Source organism: Daldinia childiae (assembly GCF_008694065.1).
Source record: "Daldinia childiae strain JS-1345 chromosome Unknown Scaffold13, whole genome shotgun sequence".
Taxonomy (NCBI): Eukaryota; Fungi; Ascomycota; class Sordariomycetes; order Xylariales; family Hypoxylaceae; genus Daldinia; species Daldinia childiae.
In genome coordinates this window covers 765,607-793,387 of record NW_022984654.1, presented here as the reverse complement: position 1 = coordinate 793,387, position 27,781 = coordinate 765,607, and the positions used below count along the sequence as shown (strand labels likewise).

The 27,781-nt window shown below is 43.5% G+C and overlaps 7 protein-coding genes across 8 annotated transcripts; 4 read left to right on the top strand and 3 right to left on the bottom strand.

Annotated features, from left to right (window-relative positions):
- Positions 1-2,051: 2,051 nt before the first annotated feature.
- On the top strand, positions 2,052-3,123 carry GL218_08635 (putative oxidoreductase C24B10.20; the record flags this gene model as incomplete). The annotated part of the gene is made up of 5 exons (XM_033585441.1): positions 2,052-2,093; positions 2,153-2,317; positions 2,377-2,483; positions 2,541-2,857; positions 2,933-3,123. 5 exons carry the CDS (start codon positions 2,052-2,054, stop codon positions 3,121-3,123), a joined length of 822 nt encoding a protein of 273 aa, XP_033440582.1.
- Positions 3,124-5,412: 2,289 nt separating this feature from the next.
- On the bottom strand, positions 5,413-6,417 carry GL218_08634 (uncharacterized protein; the record flags this gene model as incomplete). Its single annotated transcript, XM_033585440.1, has 3 exons — positions 5,413-5,811; positions 5,879-6,120; positions 6,180-6,417. The coding sequence occupies 3 exons, from the start codon at positions 6,415-6,417 to the stop codon at positions 5,413-5,415; spliced, it is 879 nt and encodes a 292-aa protein (XP_033440583.1).
- A 2,670-nt stretch (positions 6,418-9,087) lies between these two features.
- Positions 9,088-10,062, top strand: GL218_08633 (putative gnat family protein; the record flags this gene model as incomplete). The annotated part of the gene is made up of 2 exons (XM_033585439.1): positions 9,088-9,547; positions 9,722-10,062. The coding sequence occupies 2 exons, from the start codon at positions 9,088-9,090 to the stop codon at positions 10,060-10,062; spliced, it is 801 nt and encodes a 266-aa protein (XP_033440584.1).
- A 2,568-nt stretch (positions 10,063-12,630) lies between these two features.
- Positions 12,631-13,636, bottom strand: GL218_08632 (Bifunctional thioredoxin reductase/thioredoxin; the record flags this gene model as incomplete). The annotated part of the gene is made up of 2 exons (XM_033585438.1): positions 12,631-13,183; positions 13,242-13,636. The coding sequence occupies 2 exons, from the start codon at positions 13,634-13,636 to the stop codon at positions 12,631-12,633; spliced, it is 948 nt and encodes a 315-aa protein (XP_033440585.1).
- A 931-nt stretch (positions 13,637-14,567) lies between these two features.
- Positions 14,568-16,405, top strand: GL218_08631 (putative HC-toxin efflux carrier TOXA; the record flags this gene model as incomplete). Its single annotated transcript, XM_033585437.1, has 3 exons — positions 14,568-14,672; positions 14,722-15,539; positions 15,682-16,405. 3 exons carry the CDS (start codon positions 14,568-14,570, stop codon positions 16,403-16,405), a joined length of 1,647 nt encoding a protein of 548 aa, XP_033440586.1.
- A 592-nt stretch (positions 16,406-16,997) lies between these two features.
- GL218_08630 (Retinol dehydrogenase 14) lies at positions 16,998-18,086 on the bottom strand (the record flags this gene model as incomplete). Its single annotated transcript, XM_033585436.1, has 2 exons — positions 16,998-17,121; positions 17,185-18,086. 2 exons carry the CDS (start codon positions 18,084-18,086, stop codon positions 16,998-17,000), a joined length of 1,026 nt encoding a protein of 341 aa, XP_033440587.1.
- A 5,364-nt stretch (positions 18,087-23,450) lies between these two features.
- On the top strand, positions 23,451-26,188 carry GL218_08629 (the record flags this gene model as incomplete). 2 transcript variants are annotated; one of them, XM_033585435.1, is made up of 5 exons in its annotated part: positions 25,017-25,144; positions 25,239-25,396; positions 25,446-25,580; positions 25,630-25,783; positions 26,020-26,188. In XM_033585435.1, 5 exons carry the CDS (start codon positions 25,017-25,019, stop codon positions 26,186-26,188), a joined length of 744 nt encoding a protein of 247 aa, XP_033440424.1. The 2 variants fall into 2 exon arrangements, with proteins under 2 accessions (XP_033440423.1, XP_033440424.1); XM_033585434.1 differs by lacking the exons at positions 25,017-25,144; positions 25,239-25,396; positions 25,446-25,580 and adding exons at positions 23,451-23,730; positions 23,854-24,105.
- Between the last annotated feature and the right edge of the window lie 1,593 nt (positions 26,189-27,781).

Here is a 27,781-nt window from a genome sequence, read left to right as displayed (position 1 = left end):
ATCTGCTTGTGATCGCTTTTCATGCCTGCCTCGTGGGCCCCTGACATATGACATGAGAGTTTTGAGGTACCCGTTGGGTACATTTGACCATCTCCATTTAATTACCGAGACATCACTTTCGGAGCGATCCAACTGGTCTGAAGATACAGGCTTTCTATAAAGATGTTTTCTCCAATACGGTCCCACAGAGTCAAGCTTTTCGACAAATGTCTTGCAGAGAGGATAAATAATAGGCACACAAGCACATATGATGCCCAAGTTGATCTCAGAAACTCTAATTAACCGCGGTTAGAAATATAAGGTCAAAGAAAATACTTATTTAAGTATGTACATACGCTAATGCATAAGCTGGCATAGCTGCCCAGAAAGGATCAGGAGCATGATGAATGGTTTCATGGTATGAACTGACACGAAATGCCAAACCAACAGCGGAAAAGGTACAGGCCCTAAGAAAACTAATCAATACGTCCAACCAGATTAGGTCTATATCATAGAGAGGTTCTAGACGTACAATAAACCTGTTGCAAAGAGAGCTGAAATGCCGATCTTTTTACTCAATGACATCCTTAGGCCAAATATTGTAGTTAAGGGAATAGAAATGATATAGAAGTCAGTAAAGGTGCCCACAGCGCCGAGGCTAAGACCAATTATTGGAGCTTGCTCAGTACTCCTATAGGCAAATGATAGATCATCCCACCCGGCATCATCTTTGTGCGGTACGCTATACACGATATAGACGGTGAAAAGAGTAGCGTGGGATACGGCAGTAAAGACAATACCAAACCATATCAAGATATTAGAAAGACGTAAGGGAGAGAATATCCGCCGGAAGAAAGCGAGAAGAGATATTTTGACTAGAGAAGATGCCAAACAAGAGGTGACTGTGATAGCGCAACTCTCCTGTTGAATGTGAGTTTTTTTACTTCCAAAGACCGACGTCGTAGTATAATGAATAGTAACATACCTTCATATATGTTGGAGTAAACGCAGAAAGTGGTATATTCCAAGAGTGACGCCCATACATATCGTCAACGACTAGTTGAAATATTAGGTGAGAAGAACTGATCATGAAGTAGTTGGTACATTACCCTGCGCAAGCATCACCCCACAGAAACCGGCACTAGCGAACTAGCAAAGATGATCAGCGACATTCATTAATCAAGTGTAAACCAAGAGCATCGGTTATTACGCCAGAAGCTACACAAAAATCTAGATGTAAGTACCTAAGTCAGCAGTGGTAAGGAGAAACAAGAAATAACTGATTACTAACAATCATCTAGACCTAACTTATGTTTTAACCTCAAACGAGCATAGATTCGTAGGACTATAAAACATATTGATACTGGAAGTGTTGTATAAATAGCAAGTCGAGGCATCCAAGCTTGGGATGGGCTATCATCGAAGTTATACTCATAGCCTGGAGGAGCGACTCCTAAGGGGGTCTTGGATGGATCGGAACTGTTCATGGTGTTTTTATCTTTATCCTTAACAGCCTAATATAGGCGTAAAAAGAAGTTGAATAAAAATCCAAGAATTACCAAGAGACCGATCTAATATTCAGTGCCTTCGAACCTTGGTACCTAATTTGATCAACCGACGATGCAAGCCTTTAAATTATGTTTTCAGCCCATAAGCACACGTAAGATGTTCTAGCTTCACGTTTTGTTGCTAATAGCCAAAATAAGCACTTAAATACTTATTCGCTGCTTCAAGTAACGCCTCCACTAATAGCATTGAAGATCCTACATGTAAGTGACCTGTACGGATTATGTAAGACCTAAATCGCTTTAGGTTAAGGTAAATATTCTGGTTTATGCAGGTCTAGTCTATATTTCAAATTTGGGCAAGTATTAGGTAAGTGTATGTAATACGCTTATAAATTACATATAAAGGAGTTCAAGTCTTAATTTAATACCTTTACGAGTAGATATAAGGCAACATTTTATTTTGCTATAGTTCCAACATAGATCCAATTCACCAGATCGAATTCATTTCCACAGACACCTTATCACAAACTTCACTGAGTACCTCTTTTATACCACTCTATCAAAATGTCTTCCTACGTCATTACCGGTGTTTCCAAGGGGATTGGTGTAAGTTTAAATTCGTAGCAAATGGCGAGCAAAACTTGATAACCAATTACCCCTAATAGTACGAGTTTATTCGTCAGCTATCGCAAGATCCGAACAATACTGTTATCGGAATAGTCCGAGACAAGCTTTCCGTAGAGAAGAAGATATCTGAGGATACAATCTTGAAGGGACGTTCCAATATACACATCTTAGAAGCCGACGTAACCGATCACGATGCCCTGAAGGTGAGAATCAAACATGACGTAGCCATCAACTTCGGTAAAGTATTAACAGATTTTGGTAGAGAGCTGCAGCCGAGACTGCCAAAATAACAGGTGGGAGCCTCGACTACTTAATCGGAAACGCGGGTTACATCTCGCATTTTGATTCCTATGATCCACTCGGAGTATTGTAAGTTTTCTCTACTATTTGAAATAGATCCATGACTAATATGGCAAAAATGAAAAGGGGTTATGATCCCAAAGGGCTCGAGGACGACTTAGGAAAACTTATCAATATCCATGTCGTGGGAAATATTCACCTCATCAACTTATTCATGCCGCTTGTCCTTAAAGGGAAGGCCAAGAAGGTTATAGTTATCTCGAGCGGCTTCGCCGATCTGGATTTGACCACCAGATTCGACCTGGACCTCAGCCCGCTCTACTCCATTAGCAAGGCAGCGTCGAATATGGCAGTAGCTAAGTTCAGCGCCCAGTATAAGAAAGACGGCGTCCTTTTCCTAAGTATCACCCCAGGAATGGTAGAAGTGGGCCACTACACAAACTGTAAGAGTTACCCCAATCCTGCTTGATCATCGCAATAGGAGACATCTAACATATTTCCCCCTTTTTTTTCCACAGCGACCCCGGATCAACTACAGAAGTTGGGTGGGGGTCTCGGGAAGTTCGCCGAGTACGCACCTAATTTCACTGGTCCGATATCACCAGAAGTCTCTGTTAAAATGGTGAGATCTGTTTGGGATAACGCCAGCCTCGAAAATGGAGATAGTGGTGCTTTCCTTTCGCAATATGGTAATAAGCAATGGCTCTGATTTATTTAAGATGGTTTTCTATCTCTTAGTACTATGGAGTTGTTAGTAGTCGCGGATTACTGATATTTGGCCATTATCAATACTCTACTTACGACTTGTCATCGGATTTATTGAAAGTCATTCTCTACCTTCCATGTAAGCCGTGTCAAATATATTCCTCAATATCCCCTATTTCGTACCTGTTGGTTTATATGTCGCGTCAAGTCTTTTGACTTTGTGCATATCTCAATAAGCTTTGTACTATAGCTAGGTGTTAATTTGTTAGTCAGATACTAACACAGTTACGACAGTTGTCAGCGTGAAAAGTCTTACCTTTATGAAAATATTGACTTCTGATACTAGTCATTGACAAGCAACGCAAAGCATTTAATACTCTAGCTATTAGAATTTAACATCCAATATTGGCACCTATTATTTCCAAAATTCTTCTAACTCAATATAGGTCTAGAAAGTGTAAGAAGAAAATAGTCAATATCAGAAATCACCCTTAGTACACTATACCGCTTATAAAGTGATGGGTAGCTAACTAATAAAAAACCCAAGGATACAGTCCATTGAAATGAATCTTAATGCCTTCCTTTACATGAATTAAATAGCACTGAAGTGCTTTAGATAGACTCTTATCCTGTAGCTAGCTGGTAAATACTTAGTTACGTTTTGTTTGAACTTTTATTACGATGTCTACCTAATCAATTCTAACTACTTCATTATAACGTCCTAACTAAGTAAAGAGAATTATCATGAGACCAAAAGGTCATAAAGGAAAACGATGATGTTCTGGGGAACCCAGAACATCAAGAGCCTTGCAGCGAGCTGCAAGGCTATATATACATAAGGATCCAAGATGCCTAACTCAGGACTAAGTCACGTAGATTGTCTGGCGGAGCCAGACAACTACGTGACAAGAATAAAATTTCAAAATTATAGGCCCTTAACCAGGTATTCATTCGGGGTTTTCATCTTGGAGACATTGGGGACGTCGAAGCGAAAGCGGTTATTAAGATCATAATTATTCTTCAGCCCACGCAATCTTTTGAGGCGCCACAATTCGTATCTATATATGTAATCTATCAACTCATACTAGTTACTTGCCGCATAGCTTCTGTAGTAAAGGCGAGAAGTTTCCGCAAGCTCCGGATACGAAGCCGCGTTTCTGCTTAAAATTTCGTAGATCTGGCACTGCGCTGTGATATTATAGGTTTGGGGCAAAACTGTGGTAATAGCGTAGGTGGTAGACCTCCAAGATGCGGTGTTGGTGTTTTGAGGAGTAATTATCTTAAAATAGAAGACATCACCCCTTTTTTCTAAGATAGCCTCGATTTAGTTAAACGGGCGCATGATATCCTCAGCCCTAAAAGTAGTGCCGGCGTAGGCGAAACTTTACCAGAAGATAGCCAGTTAGAAATAAAATTCAAGGGTTAAGGGTTAGGGGATATCACATACCGCAGTTTTGCTCAAAGATTGATCTATCTAGATTTGCTTATAGCTCGATCCCACTACTATGAAGGTTTTACCATGGTTTTAGATCTTGTTTAGCGCTTAGAATACCGTCTTGAGCTTATTTTACGCCTTGAAATAGTTGTGATAGTGTTAAGTTTTTTGATAAATCTTAAGTTTAAAGCTAGTAACGATGCCGAAGTTGTAAGCAGCTTTTTTTGTAGCCTGAAGTAAATCATTATGACTACCTAGGTATTTATTTACCAAAATTCCCGAGCCGTTAGTTAGGACAACATACAAGTAAATGGTATTATCGGCCATTAAGCTATAAAGTCATTTATAATGTTTTACTTTAATAGTTATAAACAAGTAATTAAATTTAATTTCGTTAAAATTTTATCGTTTAAAAAGGAAACATTAAAAACTAAATTAAATAGCCGATATACTTTTAAATAAACTTAAAATTATAAAAAAAATTATAAAAACCTAACGGTTAATAAGTTTTTCTCTTTTAATTAAAGTAACAAAAAAGCCGTGTATATACCTTGTATTACATAAGGAAAAATAAAAACGATGAATTTTGATTTAAGTTGAAAGAACGGGAGATCTACGAAGTGGGGAGAAATGTTGTCATGGTCACATGACATGTGGAAGTATAAATACCTCGTGTATCATAGCACCCCACATTAGAAAGTATACAATACAACATCAATCATAACATTCATGACAGATGTCTATCTATTAGGTACCTAGGTACATTTGTGGGTTGTGTGTGTGGGTAGGTCCAGCCTTCGGTTACAAAACAACAGTCATGTGACTGTTGTCACGGACCCATGGTCCCAACACTTTCGATCACCACTCAAGCTCTCTTGGGCCCTCTTGCGGCTGAGGTGTCCAGTCATCCCCGTAACCGAAGTATTTTCGAATTTTGGGTATGTACTCTGAGTCTGGCGGGCAGAACTTGAATCGCTCTAGATTCGATAATTTGGAATCTCCTGGCTTAAGATAGCGATAGCAAGGGTCATGAGCTTCAACAAACTCTTGCACTTGACTCCAGTTGCGACACTTGCGCAACTGGCCGTCGCCTGGTCGAAAACCGTGGGCCGAGTTAAGGGGCACGTAGCGGAGCGTGTCGTCCGCACTGCAAATGGTTTCCACGCGAAGACTATCTAGACAATGAAGTATGTGGGGATAGTTAATTGTCTGCGGTGTGTTTGTGCGGTATTGTTGGATCGAAATGTAAATATTTCTCTAAAATAGTAAATGGTCATTAGCTTTGAACAGAAATATGTTGATGGATTCTCTTGGAGGATCTTACTACACAATGGAGGATATGGTGGGCATTGACGATATAAATCCTTTTCCGGCTAGCATCCCAAGGAAAAGGCTGGGACTCTGGAAGATCCATTGCACGTGCTTCCTCGTTAGTGAGCGCAATGATACCACTTTCCCAGGGGATATGGGTATCCCAAAGTTCGTTGAGTCTAGTGTCTGTCGCATTTTCGCTGCTATACTCCGTATTCCACCAAAGAGTATCAGCCTGTGTATGGCCAAGATTCACTAGCGATGGGATCAGCTTTTGCAAAGCTTATATTCACACCTCATCCTTCTACACTCACGATACGGTGAGATACCCGTCGTACCCATAATAGTCCGAATCTCATATCCAAGAGTGAAGCTAACGATCAATAATAATAAAACTGCTAGAATAGCGAAGAAAGTTCGCCAAGGAAGAAGAGGTCTGAGCGATAACCAGTAGCTAGAGAGGTTTCCATGGGTTTGAGGCAAAAGCTCATTTACTGCTCCTTCTTCCGGAGCGAGGAGATGATATTCCTCGTATTTTCTTTCAGATCCCATAGTTACGGCAGTGAGAATTGCAAGTTGGTCTACATATGAGACGAAATGGAAAACCTAGTTTGGATACCTAGGGATCGCGGTGGTCTGTCTCTGTACTTAGTATACCAGAGGTTGGCTTTTCTCACGACCATCGCTATTTCTATCAATATCACAATTACAAAATGAGCCAGTAAGATTGAGCAATAAGGAGCAAAGGGTGGACAAGTTCCAACGCTCGGAACTCGGGATCTAGCTTTGCAAGAGCTGAAATGTAAAATGCCCTTTTAGGAGTTGTTGGGTTACACAAATTGAAACTACAATATCGAGGTATTTTCTCTGATAGGTATAAGTTTATTGCAAGGCTTCGGTGAATGATGCGGAGATCATGCCGCGCATAAATGTGACAATGCACGACATAACTAACCATCCTAGAGGAGCCGCGCGCGATTAAAATATCCTTGCCGCCAAATCAATACATGTTTCAATGCATAGGTAGGTAGGTAACCAACCACATATGGGGGCTTCTGCAGAAAGATGGCTCTGCGAAATGCTATTAGCTATACGCATCCATGTAAAGTATCGATCAGACAAATCACCTACATGAAGGCCGTAGTGTAACTCTATCGTATAAAAGTAGCTACCTCCACAACTACATGTAAGCTTTTAGTAAGCTCTTAGGTATGCATGTCATGCAGCCTCACAGTCTTGGCATGTCATACCCAAAAGCTAGACGCTGCTCGTGGAAGTGCAAATTCTCTACTTTTGGTGTACTTCGCTCTGGCGAGGCTCGGATGATGCTAAATAAAGGATCTTGTCATCAGCACGGAAGTTGGAATGAATCTGGATTATTAGATAACATGTATGTTGCTCTACTTGTGTACTATGTGGGCGGTATAACGTGTATAAGGAGGTTTGAAATATAAATTATCATCCTAGGAATTAAATCAGCTGTTTAGGTAAGTCTCGTATTGTTTGCCTTGTTTATTTTCAAGAATCAAATTTCTTCAGGCTTTCTATTGGCCATGGCATCTACTCAATGGTTACAACTCCCTTTTGATTTTGTTTCCCCAGCGGAAGTCCTGTCAGCTGGTATTGTGCTGCCCATAATATGTATCGCATTAGTAGGCGTACGCTTCAATACTCGCAAGCTCCAGAAGGCTTCATTGGGGATTGACGACTGGCTTATTGCTATTGGAATAATCTTTATTGCCGGAATGGGTGCCTGTTTGATCGCCGGAGAACGACTCGGCGTAATGGGATATCCCACGCCTGTCCCTGCTGGTACCGTAGCTTCGGAGGCATATGGACTATTTCTTGATGCCTACATTCTCCAGGCAAAGGTGCGTCAAGAACACAATATCAATAGCATAAACTAATTAGACACAGATACAATTCGCATTTCAATTCCTCATGTGCTTTGCCTACGGGTTCGTGAAAGCTAGCATTATTTTCTTCTGTCGGCGTATATTCGTTGGACACAAGGGGTCAACTTTTGATTGGGCGTCAAAAGTCGGTATATTCCTGGTGACTTTATGGTCTGTTGGGTTCCTGATAGGTCTTGTTTTCGGATGTGGAAAGGACGTCTGGCTTCATTGGGCTCCCCTTCAAGTATTAGAGGAAGCGGGCTGTGATGCTGTCACACCAGAGGAAGCAATGGTTATATCGGACTTCATTCTGGACCTTCTAATTATCACACTTCCACTTCCAGCAGTAAGGGCATACCTCGCCAGTAATGTACTCAAGTATCCTATTCTTACAATATGCAGATTTGGAGACTCAGCATGTCTATCAAACGAAAGCTTGCTCTCACGGGCATATTCCTCATTGGATTGATGTCCTTGGCTGCATCAGCAGCTCGGATGGCAATATATCTGACAGTCCTTTATCAGGGATACAGTGCTGGATATGATATAAATCGTAAGTTATTTTTTTTTATTGCTGAGATAACATTTGAGTAATACTTCACGGAGGTACTGACCAGTTAAAAAGGGACAGCGACGACTATGCTTTGGTGGAGCATGCTCGAGGTCTCCTTAGCTTCTATGGTTGCCTGTCTTCCAACGTTAAGTTCCCTAAGCAGAACGGCGGGTATGCAAAAACTTTTCCATCGCTTAGGTAGTGTTACTAGTTTTACATCGTCTTGGAGGCTTTGGGGAATTAGCTCCAAACCCAAGAAGCGCAGCGAACTTAGTCAAGACAGCTTGTACGGCGATAGTATTTCCAATACTCAAAGGGTGGACTTATCCGGAGCACAGAATAAACCATCGCAAGTATACCAGGTGGACTATACTGTCTAATTGAGAGTCTGAGCATTCGCTATGTATTGTTAAGGACTTCGTTGCCGTGAAACTTCGGAAATTTGTTATTTCATAATTATATAGAGATAGCATCACGCATAACTGTTAACTGTCAAGAGTGAATGTTCTATAAGGTGATTAATGTGATATGTACCTAACCTATAAACTCAGTGTGTGAAGTTGCCTTGTATATTGGCACTTAAGAAAGGGGGGTGGGTGGGGACACCATATACTTGACCATTGCTCTTGGCACGCCGCTTGGTAAGTTCGTACATATAAAAGTCACCCCTTTCATCATGGGGTACCATCAACGCACGATCGTCTACACATCCTCATTATTCTACTTCCTTACATTGCAAGTAAGATAGTCTCGGTTCATTATTACTTCGCCGCAATGACTTCACCTCCAAACTTTGTGGTCTCACCCGTCGATTATGATAAGGACTGGGATGACTTGTTTACAACGTACTGGGATTCATGGAAGGAACCCCTTCAAGCCGTTGGTCAGTTGACTTTCTCGGGTATAGGTGTTGGTGGCCCGCAGGAGGCGGAAGCCTTCGCTGCTACCAAACAAGCATACCTGGCTGCGGCATTGGCCAATCCCAACCAACACTGGGTCAAGATCGAAGATCCAAGTCGAGTGAGCCGGGGACTATGTCCGATTATTGGGGGCGGTGGATGGACGGAATATCAAGAAAACCCATTTCGAGCTCACTCTGAGGTGGCTAATCAGGGATGTAATCGACTTCTCGGGCCAGGCTTCGAAGCAGGCTCTGAGCGCTATCACCTATCAGCAGAGTTATACATGCAGCTCTGGAGTTGGCGCCCAAGAATGATGAAGACAGCGCATGTCTGTAAGTGGTCTCCTAGTTCAAGGCTTATTATGCGAGTTCATTTATCACTTTCCGCCCCTGCATCGTTAATGTTTCCATCTGTATGCATGCATCGTGGTATTCGTCCGGCTCTATATTATCTTTTAGTTCATTTTAAGGTAGTAATGAGGCTAACACTGGGCGCACTTTGAGCAGACGGCCAGGCTTTGTGGGTAATTCCTGAGTACCGCCACCTAAGTGCGACAGCATGTGGTATGGACTACTGGATCCGAAGGATTGATGAGTTAGGTGTCGAATCCTACCTCGAGGGTTCCTCCTTAAGTACCTCGCTGTACCTCAAGCATGGCTTCATTATCATTGGATATCCAACTATGGTATTCCATCATAAAGATAAGCCAAGCGCAGATTGGACTAAGCTTGTTCACGACATTCAAGCTCATCCTGTTAGCGTCATGTGGAGGCCTAAGGGTGGTGTATATAAAGAGGGTGAGACTGTCTTACCGTGGCAGGGCAAGCCACGACAAGCAAAGCTCTGAACATTTTGGATTCGCAAATCCGTATAAGCTCACGTTACACTGCTTTCATTGTATTACATTTGGGGTGCTAGTACCAATACATGATTTGCTACTCATGTACGTTATAACTATCCCAGTCAGTTTATGTACTTTTTTGAGCGAAGTTGTATTTTGAATTTTATGCACTATCCTAGGAACTGTTGTAAGAGGACCCGGATAGATATGACTACAGTGTATTAGGATCGGTATAAGTCTCTGTATAATAGTGTCTATATTAGCTACATAGCAGGCTTTATCACGTGATTGTTAGTTGTTCATAGAAAAGGTACATAGCAGAGCATTGACGTATGTCGAATTGTTATAAGGTCACAACCCGGTCGTACCCATTCCGTTTGGTCCCCGATGCAGCCCCGATCAGGCATATATAAGGAAATAAGAAACCTAAGCTGGTAGTACACGAGGTGATAGATTGGCATGACAGCCTAGCCGAAGTAATCTAATAACATGCTCAACCGCGCCTTCAACCCCATCGGTGCACATGCATAGACAAATCACTCCCGCCTTTTATATCGAACATTGCTTATGCACACGAGCCTACCCGTTAGAGATACAATCCATGTAGCTGGAGAGATATATACAATATAATTACGAGAGTAGCCTTCTGGTTGGAGACCCTAGAACCGCCACCAAATCCTCACTCCCCCACCGGCATGGCGCAGTGGGGTATCCAAGACTCGGTGAGTCTGAACCGGTGAACGACCGCTACGTTCCCACGATCAACCCCCGCACTTGAGGCTCTGTTGGCAGACCCGGTAGATCATATTGCCTTATCATAGAGCCCCTTGACGATTTTATCAGATAGCGTAAAGATTATCGTTGGGAGTTCCGACCGCTGTTGGAGCATCACGAACTCTTACAGCATAATGTGGCAAAGGGGGAATCACAGCGACATGCTTCACTCCTAGGAGCAAGCTTTAATTACTGCTGATCTTATACTATTTAACAATATGTGCTAAATAATCCTTACGTGCGTGTATTTTCTAAGCGCCTTGCTTCTACGTAAACTAAGACACCAAATAGGCACCTACCTAAGTATAACTATGAATGTTTCTTAATTTAGAGCTATTACTGGAATTACGTAGCCAGCCCCTCAATAGTACTTAGGTATGTATGCACTCAAAACTCAGATCTAGATGTAGAACTGCAGATAGGTAGCATTTGCTTGTGGACAATCCAAGCAATGTTATATTTCTCAATTGGCGTTACTCTGAATTTATCCCTCCTTTCTTTTATACTATCAACCATACAAGCAGTCCTTCCAAAGGACACTCTTCCAGCACTGTGCTGTTGGTAGGACTCATAGACAGCAAGCCTTTGGTTCGATAATATCAGGCTCGGGTGCCGCTTTAGGAAGAGCATTGGGCTCAGCATTAGGGTTCGGGGCTGCAGCTGCCATCATAGCTGCGATGGAAAATGTGACGATGGAGATAAGGCGCATTGTAGCTAAGTTTCATATTAGTCACTACTCGGATATATCATCTATGGCTGGGGGAAGGCACCTTGAATGTAATATGCTGTTCTGAAGATGGAGTTGAGAGAAGGGTCTTGGAGTGTAATGATAGATTTCTTGTTTACTTGATAAGAGGAAGAAGGAGAGAGAGTAGTAACTTGATAACAATGATGTCCTTTATATACGTTTATTTCTTATTGTTGGATGCTCTTAAGAATTCCTATTTTACTAGGTACTGACTTATCCGCGTACAATTGATTGGAGTGTACATACCTAAGGTACCTACCTACCTTAGTAGCATTAATTACAGGATCTCCTGAAGTTGGAGTTAATATTATATGCATTAAAGTATATTAACTAGTGTAACACACCATAATGACTATCTACATGTGTAACCTTCTCTTTTTCTCTTGCTTTTTCTGTAACTTCGCAATATTGGCGCATAATATACGATATGTTATCTTTGTTGCTGCCGTGTTTCCCGACAAACTTACATTAATATCTGCAATGTATTCCTAAAAAAGTGTTTGTAACATATCGACGCATGTAAGAAGAAAGGCAGTTGACCAACGTCGAGAGGCATTCTTACTGGTAATTCACGTAATCCTGCTAGCCTGCTTAAGTCTGTATGTATCTTACTCCCGGAGCCTTTCACCCTAATATTTGAAGTAGAATGCACTTTAAGCCAAATTCCAAGCTCTGGTATTTTGCTCTCTGTTGACTTGCAGAAATAAGAAAACATGAACCAAGGGTCTATTAGGCGACTTTACGTGATACCCTTCTCTATTTTAGACTTTCTAGTATCCAATCATTCGGGGTGATAATCCGTGTAGATATATTAGTGCTACAATCTTTTACCATTAATTTCATAATTCACATTCATGAGTATCAGCAATCTAGACATATCTGAACCTGTAATTGGTAGTTTTCTATTTTTGTGTAGCTAGCATCTGACTTAGGTACCAAGTGCCACATTAGAGGGCTTTCTGTAAGGAATGATTGGTGTTCACCACTCGGGTTCGAAGTCAAGCAACGAACTTAATACGTACATACATAAGGAATTATCCATCTAAATGTATTCAAAACATGGGTGGCTGACCGTACTTCTCGGCCTGCAACTGAGTGCTAGCTGCCACCGCTGCGTTACAACCGCTCGAAATGGCGCCTGGTGTCACCTTATATGGTGTAATGCAATCGCCGGCGGCGAAAACACCACGAACGCTAGACTGGTGCACTGGTGCGTCTGCCTGGATATCACCCATGGGTGTAAGGGCAACCCCAAGCTGGCTGACAAAGGGGCCCTGAACACTAGTCTGAGGGTTATGAACCAAGAACTTCTCTTCTTTGCTAGATCCGTCCACGAATTCTACAATAACTGAATTGGCTTGGGCGTTATCTCGGAGACGTTTGATTTGGCGAGGCTCCACTTTGAACTTGGAATTAGCAATGGTGTTGAGATGAGTTGCCATTTCATCGTTGCCATGTGTATACAGGGTGACGCTGTCACTAAGTTGAGCCGCGTTTTCCGCCATATGGACCGCCATAGCGGCAACCAAAATGGGAGAAACAGCGAGCACACCGGATGATGATGCACCGCGATCTTCATAGCCATGGCAGAATAGGCAATGAAAGCTAAGAGGCCTACTGTTAGCAAGCAATCGATATCTAACGGTCATAAAACCTTGCTCACATTCGCTTGGCCCATAACTGTGCATAGCCTTCGATGTTGGGGTAAGTATCAGACGACCCGACGGCAAGTATCACTTTACGAAAGTTCCAGTCCTTTCCTTGGCCATCTCGGACCCTGAAGTGGGAGTCACTCTCCTTTTCAACTTTGGTCACTTCGACATCGACGAACTGAATAGTAGCAGAATAATTGGCCACAATGTCATTTCTCGTCGCGCTGCGGAAGTCTTTGGGGTTCCTATTCTCCCAACCTGGCACCATGTGCATCTGGGATGCCTTCGCGTTTCGATAAGTTTTGGAATCGAAAACGACGGCAGTGTGCAGCTGGCGAGCTAGTGTAGCTGCGGCAGTTAGACCCGCGGGTCCTCCTCCAATGATTGCGACATCGAAGAACTCCATGATTAAAACAATAGGTCGTAGTTAAAAAGAGGATTTTTTTAGATAGTAAGATAGATGGTAAGAGATAATTGTTTGGCGAGAAGGAGGGTTGGTCTAAGTCTTACATCCCTTACTTAGTAATAAAACATATACTGCTCGGACCTGTGGGTTAACTCGCCACCTGACACACGGATCAATCATGTTGTAAGTATAAGCTTGCCAGCCTGCCTTGCGTAGTATGGAAGGGAGGTTGATGTTGGCTGCTACATTACAACCCAGCAGAATCACTTTGCAGCTTATATAGGTACGTACCTATTAGGGGGCCGGCTACCTGCATGTATCTATCATATATAAGACCCATAAATAGACCCACTTATATATTTCGATGTATCTTATTACATAATTACCTCATACTAAGTAATTAGATTGAATTGTTAGCATCTGACATATGTACAGATGTCTCTAGGAACTTACACAATACATCTTCATCTCAATTATAGCCATTCAATGTCTAGGTACAATTAGTAGCACCTCATTCCGTTTCGATCAAAATCGTCAGCACCAGCATCTACTTCGGAAGGCCTGTTCTTGGAAGCAAGCGGCTTATGTCCCACTTTTCCTATATAGGTATATATAATTCGTAGTTGGGTACCTAGGTACACAGGTACAGCGCGCATCTGGTGATTTCTCCATCACATATCACAAATCTAGGTACCTCCTATAATTTATCTGTACGACAACAGTTGAGGTACCTACTTGTTGGAAATATTGTTTTCTTTAATTAGGTAGATACACTGCCAACATGTATAAATCAAAAATGACAGTCTTTGTCTCACGTCAACCAATGCCATCCGAGGATACGTAATCCCATACAATGAGTGCACAGAGTGCCCAAGCCTTGCATTCAATATTCTTTCCATCAACCACATCACTATTCCTTTAATCCCCCAAAATGGAATCACAGGAGAACGCCGCTGAGAGTGCCGTGCAGCCTGGGAATCTTCGATTGACACTGATTGTCGTCGCGCTTTGTTTAGCTGTCTTCTTGACGGGCATGGTACGGACGCAAGGCTTAGTGGTCGAAACGACACTAACGATCATCACAGGATCAAACCATCTTAGCTACAGCTACACCAGTAATCAGCGACGAATTCAATGCTCTAGCGGACATTGGGTGGTGGACAAATGCTTATCTCCTCACCTTGAGTAGCTTCCAACTATTCTATGGAAAACTCTACAGCCACTTCTCTATTAAGCTGGTGTATTTAGCTGCTATTGCCTTATTCGAGGTCGGATCTTTGATCTGTGCCACAGCTCCGAACTCGGTAGCTTTGGTAATCGGCAGAGCGATTGCTGGCCTCGGAGCCGCTGGCATTTTCTCTGGTGGTATATTGATCACGACTAAGCTCATCCCTCTCGATCGCCGCGCAGCTTACTTAGGGATCATGTCTGGTGTATTCGGGCTCGCAGCCATTATCGGCCCATTTCTCGGCGGAGCACTAACTGATAGAGCTACGTGGAGATGGTGCTTCGGGATCAACCTGCCTCTAGGGGCTGTCACAGTCGTCCTGTGTGCCCTGTTCGTTCGTATGCCTAAGGAACAGGAGACACAAGCTACCAGCTTCGTCAAGAAATGCCAGCAGTTAGATATACCAGGGACGGCCTGTATGGTTGGGGCCCTAATATGTCTCCTACTCGCGCTACAGTGGGGAGGGTCAACATATCCTTGGAACGATAGACGTATCATCGCCTTATTTGTTGTCTTTGGTGTCTTGACGATCGTGTTCGTTGCAATCCAGACAACGTCGATTACCGGAACTGCGCGTACAATCCCTTCAAGTTTAGCACGGAACCGTGACATATGGCTCGCTGCTAGCTATGCTATGTGTATCACTGGCGGTGTTTATGTCGCTGTAGTCTACCTGTAAGTTATTTCAAGAGTTATTCCTTACCCCTTTAGTCTGTCTTGGGAGTCATTAATCCCTAAAGGGTCCATCTGCTCCTAAGACGTACCCCACTATCATTGCTAAAAAGTAGTAATTACTGACTGACTCCCTTTGATAAAGTCCGGTCTGGTTTCAAACAGTGCGTGGCTCTTCAGCGCTTTCGTCAGGGGCGTTGCTTTCTCCTCTGATTGCTGGATATGTTGTGTGCTCCATCGTTGCAGGTGCAGTTACCAGCATGGTTGGGTACTATAATCCGGGGATGATCGCAGGCACTACGTTAGCAATAGCCGGAGCCGCACTATTAACGACGATAGACCTGAACTCTTCTACAGCTCGAATTGTCGGGTATCAGCTGTTATATGGGTTCGGTGTCGGCTTCGGGTTTGGACAGCCCAGCTACGTAGTCCAAACCGTATTGCCAAGTGCTGACATACCTGTGGGTGTAACATTTATCACGCTGGTCCAAAATCTCAGTTCTTCGATCTTTGTGGCTGTGGCACAGAGTATCCTACAAAGCGAGCTGCGGTCCAATCTTCAGTCCATAGTTCCCGACCTGGATGTCTCCTCGCTCCTAAACTCAGGTGCTGGTGACTTAATATCTACGCTACCGCCAGAGAGCCAGGGGGCAGCAATTGTGGCTTATAGCCGCTCTCTCATACTAACACTTTACATTTCGCTAGCTTTGAGTTGCGTGTCTGTTGTGGGTGCTTTGGGGATTCGATGGGGCTCTATGAAGAAAGGCAGGAGTGAAGCTCTTAGTGGCACAGAAGCTCAAACGATTGGACAGCAGGAAGAAATAAAGAGTGAAGAGCGCCAGATGAACGAAACAAATGAAAACAAGTAATTCGAAGCAAGAGGCCGATACAAGTAACTCAACATGTCATATATTAAATAACACATCTATATGTTCAGGATTGGAGGTACCTAATATATGTTCTAGATAGAGCCATTCGATATCCTAATTCGTTAAGCTGCCCCCCTCAGCCAACATGGACAATTTGTATCATCTAGTTACATTTTCCTATAACTACACTATTTCCATGGTATACACACGTCTCCATAGCGCAAAAAGCTAAGTTTAAAAAGGTGTCGAGTAATAATTAGAGTTAATGCATGATCACGACAGGAGCTTATGTCCCTCTTCTTTACTATCAAATCATCAGTAGCCCTTATATAAACCAATAGCACCAACATGATGACCTCGAGGGCTCAGCCCGTAGTAGATAGATGGTGATTACAAGAATAAGCAAAGTGGACTCTTGGATCAAAACAGTCCTTTGTGTTTTTAGTCTAATCCTTATCTTAAAGAGGTAGTCAAGTAATACATTATAGTCTTATAGCACTATGGATGGATATAGGGTGACGATACTTCTACGCGATACACTAAGTAACTAAGTAGGTACCCTTCTTCTGTCCAATATCTTCATTGCTACCTGTCATCGTGCTTTCATGTCCTCTATAATCTTCGACGCGCCAACGAAGTTTAGTTCTTGCATTGTCTCTTCCCATAGTCTTTCATTGAATTCCTTGCCTTCCGCCCCATACCAAATCAGGGGGTATCTGCTAATATTAGTGCACCACATCTACCAACTATGAAATCACGAGATACATGGCAATACGTACGGTTTAATAGCCCAGTCGCTGATAAAACTTCCATGGCCTTCTTTATCTTGAACGATAGTCGCATCAAGATACATAGTGGCACCGACCTCTACTCGCCTTGCGAAGAGAAAATGGAGAACCGCTACCACTTTCCCGGCAAGTGTGGGGAATTCGCGGAAAAATCCCGTGCCCTTGATAGTACCGGGGTTCGACATGTTTATGAGGACATCATCGGCGTCGACAAACTCGGCAAGTTTGGCAACGAAGAATGTGAGCAATAATTTCGATCTGGAGTACCAGAGAATCTGACCATAACCCTCGGACTTGTCCAACTGCTGTAGTATAGGACCCTTGGTCTCGATATCCACCCGATACGCCAAGTCGGACCCCACAATACTAAGGACAGGAGGTCTTTGGGCATCGATAGCCTTTCTGGATTTAAGTATGGGGAGGAGTAGGATAGCTAGAAGCACAGTCGAGTAGTAATTCACCTGCATCGTGAGCTCGTGGCCAGTAGTGGGTACTGTCGTATGAGCCATCTTCATCAGAGCGGCGTTTAGGAGAACTATGTCGATACGTGGCAGGGTTGCGCACCGGTCTGCGAAGGCACGGATAGAGTCGTACGATTCCATTTCAACGGTCCAAACAGATATGTTAGATGTCGGAAACTCACTTCGTAGTTGGTTAGCGGCCTCGTCGCCTCTCGCTTGTGAGCGCACGGCCATGATTAGATGAGATAATCCAAGCTTTAGAAACTGTCGACATGCTTCAAATCCTAGCCCCGTATTGCTTCCCGTGATTATGGCAACTTGGTTTGTGAGATCAGTGCCTTCTGGCAGGGGTTTTGGTTTAGTAAATTGTCGATAGAGGAAGCCAATAAGTGTGGCCTCAAACCCAGCATGGTTTTCAAGTTCAGATGACATAGTAACTTATCTTCACATTGGAGATAGTTAAATCCTAAACGACAATTTTAACAAATATAGAAAATCAGAAAAGGGGAAGAAACCAAAGTAAGCATTCCCACGATTGATACTACTTGTTCATATACAAATTCTACAAGTTCACTTGACTTAGTCATTGTCTATAATAGACCAAAACCGACTCTTGCTATCATTCAAGGTTTCTATTACGGTAGAGCTTACAATGCATATCCGAGAATGCAACCCAGCGGACGAGATTGATAATCATCGAGCTGAGGGGGAAAGGGGAGGTCCAATTACATAAGGGGAGGTTTAGATATCGGAATATATGTCCGCAGACTAACGAATAAGCTACTAGTCGCCGCAGCAATTCGCTTCCGATCTTACCTATTTGAATACTAAGTATCCAATATTCCGTAACCATTGTAACGTATGGTCACCCCTATTCTGGATAGTATAAAATTCGGGGTTTAGTTAGCCCCTAAGCCATTTCTCCATTTCTCCGATGAACCAAGGGTTCAAACGGACGCGGCTCCGAAGGCCGCGTCTTCGTATCTAAGCCTAGGTAGTCAAAATACGCGCACTTTGCGCACATAAAACAATTTTCTTCTCATGAATTTTCAATTCCTTATAAAAAAAATACCCATAAAGATCAGGTACATGCAAAGCAGGGAGGCTCTATACAATAAGCCGCTTAAAACCGCAGGCGATATCATTGGAGGATATTCTAATGGTGCGCTAATGCACGATCCCGCGTATGCATAATAAGTGGTGATTCAATACATCGCATCTGCTCGACTCTTACTCCGAGATCCGTACCACAAACACATGGAATGTAAGAACTTTAAATAAGGCCACAGAGCCGGGCCCTTTTTAAACCATTCGGATAAAGATCTTCCAAATCGGCGGTAAAATAGTTTACCTAATATGTCTAAACCGACAATTTTCCACTTTTCTTATCGGTTTCCTATAAGAGATATCCCCTCTTCCTTCAGGGGTAATTAATAGGTAGTCCGTTATTGTAACTGAATATATGACTCGAATACCGTGAGCTTTGAATACCCTGATGTAGCCTCGAGATCATCAGTTAACTCCAGCCCGAATGCAGTCGAAGCGCTTCGCGTAAAATTATCTGTCTTCAAACAGCATGTTAAAGCTTCAGTTATGTTGATTCAGCAGATAGAATTCATGATACCCACGAATACATTATCTACCTTAAGTTTGTTCCATAGGTCAATAGCCATTCAGGTAAACTCAAGATCAAGGCTAATTAGATTCAGGGCTGCACGCGCTTTATCTTCATGTCCCTTATACGTCCATTGGGATTGTACTTGCGTCTAAGACTCAACATTCGTAGAATAGATTCCAAGCATTAAAATCTTTGTAAGCTTGCCTTTTTTCTGTAGTGATGTGAAGTTAAATATGCGGGCAGGGAACTTATAGACTCTGTTACAGTACGAAAATTATAGACTAGATGAAAAGCATGATGTATCATTAAAGTTATCACAAGAAAGTAGCCAATGAAGGCTCATCTTCATAAGTGAACTCTGCTGAGACCCGAAGTAAATAGCCTTGGTATTATAACTTTAACAGCGGTTGACATTATGTTATTAACCTCGGGACCCATATAAACAGGGGTAAAGGGGGTAATTATGAATATAATGTCACCATTCTAACCGAGCAATGGCGTCTGAAATATGGAAGGCTTAATGTTTTGTGTTTGGCGGTTTCGAAGATACCCCAAGGTGAGACTGATGTCTCAATATTTACCCACATCGCGGAATGACCGATAGTAAACATGAAGCATACTCGGAAATGCTATTAAAGGTTTATACTGTACTGGCTTATACGTTTATAGGAGGCATATATAAATTAAACTTAAACCTAACAAATCAGCATATAATCGAGCCTCATGGGTGTGGTAGATACACTCGATCTTCCCCTACCCGCTTTTGCTGACTGTAATTCCGATGTAACGTCGGATCGGCTCGTCAAAATCGGATGCGATTGTCAACGACGTAATCGGCCAGGAAATGGTTTACATAGGTATGTACCAAATAACTTGCTTGATGTACTATTTCCACATAGGGGTAAATTTAATAACGGCCCAAAAGTGGTCTTAGATCAGGGGGACCTTTTCCGAGAAACGGGTGATTGCTAAGACATCACCAAATTGGCCGCAGCTTCAAAATCTGGTGGTATCACCATATAAATGCTTTTATAAGATGTATTTCCATGTTCGACTCTGTTTAAACTAGCATCGCTAGGGGGCTTAGGTATTATGTACCTAACCTATACTACTTAGTCTTTGATACCTCGTTAACGATGTCTCTGACCCCCGCGAACGAAAGTTCATCCAATGTTTCCTCGTAAACCTGCTTCGAAAGACGCTGTCCTTCGGGCTTATATACGATAACCGCCATACTGGAACATTCGTGTTAACTTAAGAGGTAATCTGAGACATTGGATGCAGGGTAAAACTCACGGTTGGATCTTTGCGTCCTCAATGTACTGCCCATGCGCCTGCTCACCGAGAGTAGTCACAGCATGAACTAATATACGAGCGCCAACAGAGCTAGTTCGGCTTAGCAAGTAAATATGGATCTTGTACATGACGTGGAGGATGCCGTGTATTTCGTGGGTAAGCTCTGAGCCGCTATAGAAGCTAGGGTTGGCGCAAGAAAGAGTAATAATAGACGGAGAGACATGTTTGGCTAATTCCGTTAAAAATAGTTGTCTGAGAAGCTTCGTTGTCCCATAGCGATCCCCCATATCCTAATTTACCGCCTTCCGTTTAAAGGCGGCGAGAACAGGCATTGGGTTTCCCTCCTCAAATTTCGTCCAAGCAGCCGTGTCAGATGATGCTATACAAATGTGGCCGGGGTGGCTTCCGACTCTCTTCTCTTTGATAATAGGCAATAATAAAACCGCGAGGAGCATGTTTGCCAGGAAGTTTATCTGCACGCCCTCCTCATAACCACTTGGGCTGAATGACTCTGTAACCTTGTATATACCTGCGTTGATAATAGCGATATCGAGACCCTCTAAGCGTTTAGTACGCTCCACGAAGGCTATGATTGAGTCATAGGATGATAAGTCCAGTTTCCAGACCTGAATGAACCCAGATACAAGATCGCGTCCATTGGAGAGATCCCGTCGAGCTATCTCGCCCTTTCTTTCGTCGCGAACGGCTAAAATGACTTTGCAGCCAAGATCTAGAAGCTGCCGAGCTACTTCTAATCCTATTCCGCCGTTTGCCCCTGTGATTATGGCCGTCTTCCCACCTAAGTTGATATCGCGCTGCAACACGGGCGGGGGCGTAACGAAGAGCTGTCGATATAAATGATGAATTAAGCCTGCCCTTGTCTCAGGTGAGATGTCAAAAGTCATAACCATGTTGCAAGTAGGTTTAAACCATTGGGAGGGTTTTACGAGGATGAACAGGATATATGAGGTTGTGGAAAGATTTGAATATTAGATGATGAAGATGAGATGTAAAGCAATGGAAGCCAGTATTACATCTTTTCTATATGATGACCTACAGTACATGTATTTTACGTATGACCAATACTTATAGATACATGGCAGCGGATACATGTACGTATTCGGATAGCTACCTACCTCCGGGTACCTACATGCAACATTTGAATGGTTTAAGGCACCTTTACAGATAATTAATAATGTCCTCGGCTTTTAGAAGTCGGATTCCGGGCGTTATATAGTGTAATACTTGGATTTATAACAGAATACCAAGGTAGGAATGTAAACTTATGGAGTTTATTCGATTCACCCGATTCGTTTTATCCAGTATTTCAACTAGACGAACGTAGGGAGAATCGAACAACGACTAATTATATAGCTTAGATTGTTCCAATATTCGATATCACCGTCAGCTAAGTGGTCTTGCGCCCAAATTGCCTGCATCAATATCTTGACGTGGTTGAACGACCGAGAGGAATCTTTTTTTTCAAACCTGGAAATGAGATCCAGAACCACCATCCGTTGGTCGTTCCGTCGAGCCTCACATCCTAAGATAAAGACAGGAAAATTCCGGACACAAGAGCCCAGCTCAGAAAATATAGTAAATGCTCTATCAATATACCGCTGGGTCCCAATTGTCTGGTTAAGTAAGTTATTAGATGCGCGATTGAGATATACCAACATAGCTAGCTGATATAATTCCATTATTAATGGAGTATATGAAATATGATTGACTATAACTTCCACTGGCATGCTCCTAATTCTCCAGTCACGGCACGAGTTTACGAGCCCGTATCGGTAAAGTTTAAAGGAACCGTACGAACTCACAGTACTCGTGTCACCAACGTCTAGTTTTAGAGGATTCCATGATAACGGTATATGTAATGTTAGTTCGATGGATCTTGTAGTGTGTTAAAGTGTGTTAAAGAGATGACTGCCGGGTTCCTATTAAGAATAAATTATGGGGCGGCTTACTATTAGTTACTGAGTGTGCGATGTGATAGTGCATTTTGAAATTCGTATATGACACGTGAGTAATACGGGTATCAGAGGAACGGGTTCTATTATTCTGCGACGAAGCATACGGTAGAGTGTGTGATGGTGACTTTCCAACGACAGCACCAATACCCATGCCATTCTTGAGTCTGAGGAGAGTTACCTTGGCCAAGATTACCTAGAGATTCATAGTTCCTCGAGAAATGACCTGGACGCACGAGATAATCAAAAGCTCACAGTGCTGCTGGTGACAGGGGCGTCACCAAGTCACTGGATGTGCTTATCCAGTAATTCCCCCAAGCTGTAACGCAATTCCACAAGGAGCCGGTACTTGATTTCAGCCCATACCCTCACTAATAGTACTAATAGTCGAGATCACTTCCGGCATAGAAGTTTCTTTTTAGCCAAACACGAGAAGGTCAGAGGGAAGTTAGTTTATATAACTGCAGGCGAAGCTGCTCTAAAAAGAACAGTTAATAAACTACCCCTTCTTCGTATTCACAGGTCAAGGAGCACAATATGCCAGCATGGCTAAAGAGCTGTTGTTAAAAAGTCAAAATTTCCACGACACAATCTGTCGGCTCGATAGTGTACTTCAGGCCCTCCCCCACATAGGCCTGACTGGACACTCGTATTAATGAAGTCACCCGTAGCCAGCCTATTTACAATACAGTTAAAACCGGGCTAGTCGACTTGCTACATAGTTGGGGAGTCGATTCAACATTCATGGTTGGTCACTCGTTTGGCGAGGAAGGGCTGTGCTTCAGTCCTCACTTCTCTTGTCTACAAACTGACGGTGAACGAACTCGGTACGAGACCATCGGGGTCACGCTATTAGAACCCCCTATCCCTAGAACGGACAGTACATACTATCACGTACACCCCATCACCATGAACGCAGCACTCCAGACGGCCATCCTCAGCACAACGGCGGGACACGTGTCCGCGTTGGAAATTTGGCTCCCTGTCTTTATTGCGGAGTGTAGGATCCAGCCTACATGGAAAGGTCTCACCTCGGACACTGATAGTGCAATTGATTCTGAGGCCGAAACTAATGGTGAGATTCATGATCACTCTAAAGAGATTGGCCTCTATAGTAGGCGAATCGATGGTACGCTGCGAGATTCGCGCGGGATTCCCAAGGTCGATTTAGAGGCAGGCGCATTTCACTGTATATCAAGAATTCTGAGCAGCCCGAGGGCAACAACTAGCCTACCTGCAGACCTGCATACTCAGCGCCAGCCGATTTTGAGAATCCACCGGAAGCCCGATGTTCTATGACCACGTCCGGAAGCCGAAGTGTCGCTGAGGGACTACGTGACATCCTTCGTGGACCAACAACACGACGACACGAGGGACGACGAATTCTGGGCTACCATTAGCGCGCTTCTAGATCTTGCTGTACACAAGAACCCACGCAGTCGTGTCTTAGAGTTCGGCGGCGACGCGTTCGGATACAAGGCTAGAGAATGGCAATTTATGTTGGATAAAGAGACGGCCTTCTCGCGTGACGGGTCCTATAATTCCGCTAGTCTGACCGAGAATGGTAGTATTTCGGTAGAGGGAAGGCGATGAAGGCTAATATGATTTCCTCCTCATTCCTAGAATGAGTCGTACCCTAAAAATAGATAGTTGCTCCTAATGATACCCCCTATATGTAGGTTGGATACTCAGTTCCCTTTGAAGTATTTTATTACTTACGCGGGTTTATATAGTATACTACTTCGAAACGGGTCTAGGACCAGCATCAGGCACTAGATCGCCAAGTTGAAATCTGATCATGGGATTTCATTGCACGAAAATCAGATACTGCAGTATCAAAGTTGAAAACCGCCGGCTTCGACATATTAGATCTCAGAAAGTAGGTCCCCTTAACTATATGGCTAGTATAGACGACAATCATAGGCCGCAATGCTATAATTGTGCCAAGTATCTCTTCTCCTGCGTAATGTAGCTTGTATGACGTGGTCATGCAGTAACTAACTTGTTGGCAAACAAGCTGAGAACTTAACCTCCGCTGTAATAGAGCTTGCAAACACTTTAGGAACATATATATAGCAGATAGCTAGCGTACCATCGGTAGACCTCGCTATTTTCTTATGTCAGGCGATACTCTAGCTCTGTTCCCTCAGGGAGTACTCTAGACGTCTAGAAGCGCCAAAGATGCGCGTTGTATATACCTAGGTAGCATACAGCAGACAAATAGACGTAAACGATTTCATCATCATCATCATCATCGGTAGACCTCGTCAAGCTCTATCAGATTGACGGCACACGGATTATCGAAACGGACATATGCATATCTCTGTTAGAGATGGAGGGCGAGTTCCTAATATGAACTGACTGCGCGTCATGACTAACACGACAACAGAATTGCTCTGGTTCGGGAGTGTAAATATGCTGGGTAATACGCTAGATCCTAACCCAACGCTTTCCAGCGGCCTCTCGCGCACATTGATGCTAGAACAACCCACGTTGCGATATTCAGTCCTTAATATCGGGACCCTACAGCAGTTCAACTTTACTATGGTTTGCGAAAATGCACTGAAAGCCTTTGTAGCCAAATATGACAAGAACGATTGCGAGTTCGTCGAAAAAAGACGGTCTCCTACACATGAATAGATATGACCCTGACTTTCAAGTAAATTCCCTTTCCCGACAACGACTAAGATACCATAGCGAGAAGAAGCTAAACACACTTATTGAGGCGAATCCAGCGCGGCTATCCATTGACCGAGTCGGGATGATGTACATGCTGGACAGCGAAGAGTTTACTGTCGTGTCGACGTTGCTGCTTGTCTATGGCACCGCGCTCTACGTTATTAACAAACGCGCGCGTCTGCGTCCCGGAGAATTTGTGCTGATTCACCCTAGCCCGAAGAATAGACGCCATAATCCACACCACCGCCGGCTCAGAGGCCAAACGTGACTATTTTATCAACGAGATGGGCGTTCTGCCCCCACACGTCTTAAGTTCGCGCAATCCGTCCTTCGTTCAAGCCGTTATGCAGGCTACGAGCGGTCGGGGCGTCGACGTCGTCGGCAACTCGCTGGAGCTGGCCTTGTCTAGCCGAGTTTGGGCGATTCGTGAAGATCGGCAAGCGGGAGCTCATTGACGCCGGAAAGCTGGACATGCGCGCGTTTCTTCGCAAGGCAACTTTTACCGCCTTCGATTTGTCCGATCTGTTCTATACCCAGGACCCCTTCCATCGGCTCGTGTCCCGGTAAGCCACAACTTGATACAAATCGTAATTCCTGTAAGGCAAATCATGAAGACTAACACTACATTTATTACGGGTCGCTCCGGCTACGTATGCCAGTGTGTTCAACGCCGAAAAGGTCTATCTTCTGGTCGGATGTCTGGGTGGCTAGGGTCGTAGTCTCATTTAATGGATGATAACACAAGAAGCCCGCCACTTCGCCTTAGGTTTTTAGGCAGCCCCGGAGCTAATAAACCCAGTGCAAAACAGCTTGTATCTCGGCTGGAAGAGGCCGGGGCCACGGTCGGAATCATCTGCGGTGATGTTTCCAAAATTACCAATGTGACCGCCGCAGCTTCGACCTGCATGGCTACGGGGCGGCGTATCCGTAGTGTCATCCAGGCAGCCATGGGTCTCTATGAAGCATAGCACACAGGTATTGATCCCAAATGGCAAGGGACCTGGAATCTGCATAACGTGTTGCAAGTACACGTCGAAAAAGACGCGCAAACTGAGCCCGACCCCTTCTTGCTTACCTCGTCGGTCTCGGGAACCGTGGGCACGGTAACAGAAAGTAATTACTGCTCAGCGAACGGCTTCCTCGACACCTTTTCTCGCTGGTGTCGGCCACATGGCTAGGCTTGCGTTTCGGTGGGGTTAGGGATGATCTCCGAGGTAGGCTATATACACGAAAACCCCGAGATAGAGGCTCTTCTGTTACGGAAAGGGATCCAACCGCTCAATGGGGAGGAGTTCCTCCAAGTAATCGATTTAGCGCTGGCCAGTGAGGCAGCCCACAGACCCGAGGAATCGCATCTCCTCATGGGCCGAGAACCAGCCGCTATTCGAGAGCTAAGCGCCCGTGGATTTGACGTAATTAGCCATGTGCTGGTCGAGGCCCGCCCTTCTGTCTTGTTGGCTTCGTTGGTGGCTGAGAAGGAGGCCGCCCCAACGCCTCAACAAGGCGGGCATGTCGCTATGATAGTAGCAGCAGCTTGGTTCAAAGACATGCCTGCAACTGTATCAGCAGCTTTTACGTCAGAGGCCGACACTGATACAATGCGTAAGGCTATTTTGCGTTTAGTTAAGAGGCGATTCTCTAACCTTATCATGATGCCTTCCGAGCGGAAGAGATAACCTACTGTCATTCAATAAAGAATGGTTACTGCTTAAGGGGAACCTATTCTTTAGTATAAACTAAAATGCATGACTGTGTTACAATTGTAGCCATGATATAATATTCAATTTAACCTTGAATTTTGAGCGTCTCCTTGAAATTATTCTCTAACTTTGGTGTTCCTGGAGCATTGCTGGGTAACAATACTATAGGTATGTTGACTCTAAGTCAACTAAGATTGATAGAAAAATTTCGTGACATAATTCATCAATGACTACCTAAATAAATTCTATTCTTGAGTTACGGTAATAAAAAGACCAATTCACTCCATACATTATGTCCTCAGGCATATACTTGATTTGGAAGAGTCTGATTGGTTGAATAGCATTATTCATTCCAAAGCGCGTCAGGGGTTGAGCGCGACAAACGAAGATTTGCTATGTATGTCGAGCTGACTAATATATTTCCTTATCGGCCAATTAGCGCTTACTTTGATAAGTTAGTTTCCGTTGAATCAACCTCAACTCAAAGAAGCTTCTGCTTTAGCTCGTGTTCAAGCCACCTCATCAATACTCGTTCTCATATTTAGCTTAAGTTTAGTCTATTCCTCAAAAGGTCATATACCTAGGTAAGTACCTAATATTGAGATACCGAAAGACAATAATTTTAATATCAAAGTCCTATAAATTTTCTGTTAGTTTAATGAGAGGCTAGTTATACCTAGATACAACCTTTATCTATAAATATATCACGTGATTGCTACAAATATACATCTCAATAGGCTTCGGTCTGTCAGGTGTTTGTGTCATTTTTCCAGCTTGTTTGTAACTTGGCACCGTGTCAGAAGTCACTCAAGTAAATGAAATAACTATGCAGTTATATTGAATATCAGCGTAATTTCCGAC